The sequence below is a fragment of the Mus pahari genome, chromosome X, assembly GCF_900095145.1.
Source record: "Mus pahari chromosome X, PAHARI_EIJ_v1.1, whole genome shotgun sequence".
Classification (NCBI taxonomy): Eukaryota; Metazoa; Chordata; class Mammalia; order Rodentia; family Muridae; genus Mus; species Mus pahari.
Window position 1 is genome coordinate 63,757,372 of NC_034613.1, and position 6,285 is coordinate 63,763,656.

At 36.5% G+C, this 6,285-nt stretch overlaps 1 protein-coding gene across 4 annotated transcripts in view; it reads right to left on the reverse strand.

Moving 5' to 3' along the window:
- Window positions 1–2,885: 2,885 nt before the first annotated feature.
- F8 (coagulation factor VIII) overlaps window positions 2,886–6,285 on the reverse strand; it is a 195,254-nt gene continuing 191,854 nt past the window's right edge. For all 4 annotated transcript variants that reach the window (XM_029534480.1, XM_021188046.2, XM_029534481.1 and 1 more), the window contains one exon: window positions 2,886–3,150. In XM_029534480.1, coding sequence (XP_029390340.1) covers window positions 2,995–3,150 — 156 coding nt within the window. In that variant the 3' untranslated portion in view covers window positions 2,886–2,994. The remainder of the gene's footprint in view (window positions 3,151–6,285) is intronic.

Consider the following 6,285-nt stretch of genomic DNA (forward strand, 5'->3'; position numbering starts at 1 on the left):
GCCTCTTGTGAGGCTATGCCAGTGCCTGGCAATCACCAAAGTGGATGCTCACAGCCAGCTATTTGATGGAATACAGGGTCCCCAATGGAGGAGCTAGAGAAAGTACCCAGGACCTGAAGGGGGCTGCAACCCTGTAGGTGGAACAACAATATGAATTAACCAGTACCCCCTGAGCTCCAGTCTCTAGCTACATATGTAGCAGAAGATGGCCTAATTGGCGATCACTGGGAATAGAGGCCCCTTGGTCTTGCAAACTTTATATGACCCAGCACAGGGGAAGGCCTGGGCCCAGTAGTGGGAGTGGGTGGGTAGGGGAGCAGTTGTGGGGGGGTATAGGAAACTTTCGGGATAGCATTTGAAATGTAAATAAAGAAAATAATAAAAAAATATTTATGTATAAACTTTGTAAAAGCCAATACTTATCTATTAAAGTATCATTCATTGCTCACAATTTTATTTCTAGTATTAAAACAATTCTCCAAGGCTTTCATTTGTACACATCAATGTTTTATTTTAATTCATAACTAAAAACAAAACAGTTGATTCCAGAAGCATCTGAGAAATAGAGCTGCATCATCAATGGAAAAAGACTATCAAAATCAGATTATTAGGTTAAGAGTTGAGTGGTTAGAATTTTATAGGAAATAAAACCATACCATATATAGTTTTGTCAGTTGTGGACTTTGATAGTTGTGTTATAGTTCCCAAAGAAGTCACAGAAGGGTCAAGTAGGATTACTACAAAATGTACTTGCATGAAACAAATGTATCCGTTCTTTTGCCTTTTCTGAGACTGGGACAAATTTTCCTTTTATTTTTTCAAGTCATCTTTGGCTGCAAATTTTGAATGCATCCTCTGACTGTTCAGTCGACTGTCAGTGCTACCACGATGTGTCTGTGTAATCATAATAAAGTATAGAGGAAAAAGGACCAGTGAAACATCCCCAAGCTTCTGTTGAGAATGTGGCAATGCATACTGGAGTCTTCAACAGTTGTATTTTTTCATGATTCTTTGATATTTCAACTACAGAAGTATAGTATAAAATTTTCCACTGTATTTTTATTTTAGCAGGAAATTAGGTGAAGGAAGGAGTAAAACAGAATTTGAGGTTTTTTTTTGTAAAGTCCTTTAATATAACTTTAAAGTTTGCATTTTTCCATAGAAATATTAAAAATATCTCTTTAATGATAATAGACTATTATCATTAGAGCTAAGTAACATTCCATTATAAATATATATGTATGTATATATCAAATTTTTATTATACATCCATCTGTTGGCTCTAGTTTTTTGCTATAGTGAATAAAGCAAGATAAACATAAAGGTACAAAGATTTTTATGGTAGGGTATGGAGTTCCCTGGGTATATGTTCAGGAGTGAAACAGCTGAGTCATATGGTAGTTCTATTTTTAATTTTTGAAAAATTCCAAACTGATTTCCACAATGGGTACCTTAATTTATACCCCCACTAACAGTGAACCAAGGCTGCTTTCTCTCCAAATCACCTTCAACTTTTCAACTTATCAGATTTGTTTTTTAATGATTTTTTAAAGATTTATTTGATGTATGCACACTATAGCTGTCTTCAGACACACCAGAATAGGGCATCAGGTTCAATTACAGATAGTTGTGAGCCACCAAGTGGCCACTGGGAATTGAACTCAGGACCTCTGGAAGAACAGTCAGTGCTCTTAACCTCTGAGCCATCTCACCAGCCCCTGGATAGTAATTAGCCCCTTTATGAAGTGTAGCTGGTAAGGATTTGTCTCTTATTCTCTAGACTGTATGTTAACTGATGGTTGTTTCTCTTGCTGCACAATTTTTTTGTCATCTAATCCCATATTTTGATACTTGGGGTTAGTTCCTGTAGTGTTGGAGTTCTATTTAAAAAGTTCTTGCCTGTACTGATATCTTGAAGGGTATCTTGTGTGTGTGCGTGTGTTTTCCCTAAAAGTTTCAGTGTTCCAGGTTTTAAATTAAAGTTTAAATGAAAATAAAAATTTCTAGAATATAGTCTTAGAATGTATATTATTAAATGAGGTCATACAATCTCAGAAAGAAAAAAATCTGTATGTTTTCTCTCATGTATAATCTACCCAATAGTGTGTATGCATGTATGTATATATGTGTGTATATATATATGTATATATGTATATTAGATATAATGTACATTTAGGTATAGTATAGCATGAAGAAAAGAGAACATGAAAGGTTAAATATAAGGGGACCAGGAATGAATGAATGCAGTTAATGGACATGAGTTTTTAAGAGGTCATAAAGCTAATTGTTTTTCTAGTTCTGATTCTGTTATGGATTTTTGGGGGGTTGGTAGTGCATAACTTATATTGATAACTGAAAGTATAAAATTTAGTGTGGTGCTTCACAGCTTCCATTCCAAATGTTGAGAGTTAATTCAGAAAATTCAGAATAATTAATTTGGAAATTATCAGAGTAGGGTGATATATGATTGTATTCTTTTAAATAAAATGATGGTAATATGAACAGTGTGTATGTAATGTAGATGCCTAAGAAGGATGGTGGTCTTGAATTGGTGAGGGAATATCCTTGTGGTTTGAATAAGAATGGTCCCCACAGGCTCATAAAATTGAATGCTTAGTCATCAGGGGGTGGCACTACAGAGAAAGATTAGGAGAAGTGGCCTTGTTTAAATGGGTATGGGCATGTTGAAGGAATGTGTCACTGGGGGTAGACTTTGAAGTTAAAAAGCCCAAGTCAGTCCCAGTGTCTTTCTCTTCCTGCTATATCTGTGGATCCAGATATAGAACTCTCAGCAACTTCTCCAGCACCATGTCTGTGTGCCACCATGTTTCCCACAATGATAATGGATGAAACCTCTGAAACTATAAGTAAACCCCAATTAAATACTTTCTTTTATAAGAGTTACCATGGTCATGGTGTCTCTTCACAGCAATAAAACGTTAAGACAATCTTTGAGCTGAGGAAGGGAAACAAGGAGGTGATGCAGAGGCTACCTCAGTATTGCTGCTGGGCCTCACATCCTAGAATCTCAAGTCTCAGAGCAATTTGGTGCTCCCAGATCTGGGGGTGAATTCGAAGATAGCGAGTGAGTAATGGTGGGTCTAGAGAATTCACCATAGGTGTGGATGAGTCCCGATTCCCCTGAAAAACCTGAAAGTGGATAGACAGCATGTATTAACTTACTGACAAGAAAAATATACCATTTATACCACCACATTCTTGCTAGAAGCTTCAAGTTAATTAGCTCCCTGCTTGGTCAGTCACTCATTCATGGTTTCTCTTTCTCATGACCCTTTCTCCCCTTTGGATCTGTCACAATGCTTATCACAACACACAAGTGACTTACTTCAATTGCTTTTTTTTTTTTTAGCATTTTAAGATTGAACTCTGGGAAATTAGAGGATTCCATGGGCCAAAAACTTGTTTTCACTCATAGAATTGATCTCAACCTACTAATCTGCTATGTATGACTGCTTTATTAAGCCTTATATCTGAAATATTCTCACCCATGTCCCAAAATCTCAATGAAAGAAAATGTTTGCCTGAGGTCATGAACAATATCTGTGTATCAGGTAATCTGGAGGTGGAAGTCAGGATTCACCTAGTTGACTCTGTATTGGTAAATAGTAAATAGTCACTGTATTTACTATTGTAAGGTAAGTATATAGCAAGCATTCAATAAATGGTAGGTATGGTTATTAGTCAGATATGCCATTTTTGCACATTGCAATACAATGAAGAGTGTAACTTGATAGGAGAGAGTTCAGAAAAGATAGAGTTGGGAGTATAGTCCACGATTCAAGATGTCTTGCCATATTGGGATTTTGGAGGTAAGCCTACATGTAAGCCAGCCATATTTGAGGAAATGAAAGTTAATATTCAAAATGTGTGGTTTCAGGCAGCTCTGAAACTCAATAGGATGTGGAAAGTCTGTGCCTCTCTCTCTCTCTCTCTCTCTCTCTCTCTCTCTCTCTCTCTCTCTCTCTCTCTGTGTGTGTGTGTGTGTGTGTTTGTGTGTATGTGTGTGTATTCCATGAATGTCATACAGTAGATTTCCCAGACAAAGGCTAAGAGTAAGCCAGAGTCTTAGAGAAACATGAAGTGATGACATTCTGTTGTAAGGCATACCCTTGCAAACACAGTCACGATAACATCTGTAAAATATACCTAGGTAATTTGCATGGAAGGGAACAGTGGGAACTGGACTGCTATCATGGGAAAAATGGTTAAACAACAAAGAAAGGACTCTTGTTTCCTGGGGGTATTTAGATGACATTTACCTGAAATTATTCTTTGAGCTATGTCCTTACAAAGTTGGTGTCAGTTTCACTCCAGATTCCAAGTGGGAAGGAACTTTTCTCAGAAAGCATGGTAGAAATAACACTTGTTCTACAGAATTTAACTCTAAGAACAAAAAAGTCTAAGGTATATATATATATATATATATATATATATATATATATATATATATATATNCTAAGGTATATATATATATATATATATATATATATATATATATATATATATATATATATATTAGCTTTATTTTCCTCTTAGGGTCCCCTCCACGGCTGCCTACTGAAATTACTTACCTAGGGAGCTTATTAAAACTACTGAGGCTTGGTCTATCTCTTAACCTAGAAATGTCAATTTAATTGGTTCTCTTACTTTGGCCCCCTTAGGAAATACCTAGAAAAAGCTTCTCAATATGTAAACCTAGAGGTGCCACATTCCTGCTTAAAATAATCTATGATGGGGATGGGGATAGGGATGGTTCAGTGGTTAAAAGCACTGACTACTTTTCCAGAGGACTTAGGTTCAATTCGTAGCAACCACAAGCCAATTCTTTCTGTTCGTAACTCAAGTTCCAAGAGATTTACCACTCTTTTCTGGCTTCCTTGAGCACTGAATGCATGTGTTGCAAAGACAAACACACATAAGCAAAACATTCATACCTCCTTCCTCCAAAACAAAATCTTCCAAAACACTTAGAATGAAATCCATACTCATTCTGACCTCCAAGCCTTGAAAGATATGGTCTGTGGCCACTCTGATCTCACCTCCCACTACTTTCCCCCAATTTTACATTATAGACACAATTGTCTTGTTTAGTTATTGGATAATGCCAACTCTTTATTTTTAATATGAGAACTAGTGGTATTCTTCTACTTAGAAGAAGCCTTTTATCCCACTGTTTCCTCCTCTTTGATCTATTATTTTTATCTTTCATGTCTCAGTATAAATGCCATATCATTAGAAAACTTATCCTTCTCTAAAATATGGTTCCTTTATCCTAAATCCGAAATTCTTTTCTGTTTCTCTTGTAACATTTGTATAAAACATAGAATATGGAACCTAATGCACATATCTTATACAGCAATTTCCTCCAAGATAAAACATTCAGGGAATAAAGCTTGTTAAGACATAGAACCCTTTAAAGGGACACAAAACAGTCCATCCTGATAGGAAGCTTATTAAGATCAAGAAATAAACATCTTAATCACTTCAGGAAGTCCATGAAACTGACCAGATTCACTTAAGGATCTTCTATCTCTTAAGAGTATATAAGTAGTAGAGACAACCGAGGAGTCAAGTTGTCTGGAAAAGATTCAGAACAACTGAAATGCTTAGACAGATTACTTTCCAGTCTATTGAACTGTCTGCAGGGTGTGCAGTGTGCTCCAGGTTTCAGCTTTCATGAGTTGTCACAATGCTGGGATGGGCTTTGGCAGTGCAGCTATCCTTGAGTCATTCCTGTTCTTGCAAGTAACCTCTCACCTAGACTCCTGTGATTAATTCCAATAAAACTCATGGTTCACCAAGCTGGACTTTGGTAGTATCTTCATTTTGGTCTATCATCAGCTTTCTAACTGTGATGAGTAGACATTTGTTTATATCTCCCTAGGAATAATGTCATAAACAATATAGTATGGCAAATATACTGTAAGTATTTATTGCATTAAAGTCTATGGGATTGATCAAACTTTTGAAAAACATTAAAGTTCTAGATTTGGAATTTCTTCAGGTTCAATTTTATGTTATATCTGGAGGTTTGGTCATCTTTCATTAGACACAACCCTTATGTCTTCTTTTTTTATTTTCCAGTTTTTATTAGGTATTTACTTCATTTACATTTCAAATGCTATCCCCAAAGTCCCCTATACCCTCCCCCCCTGATCCCCTACCTACCCACTCCCACTTCTTGGCCCTGGCATTCCCCTGTACTGGGGCATATAAAGTTTGCAAGACCAAGGGGCCTCTATTCCCAATGATGGCTGACTAGGC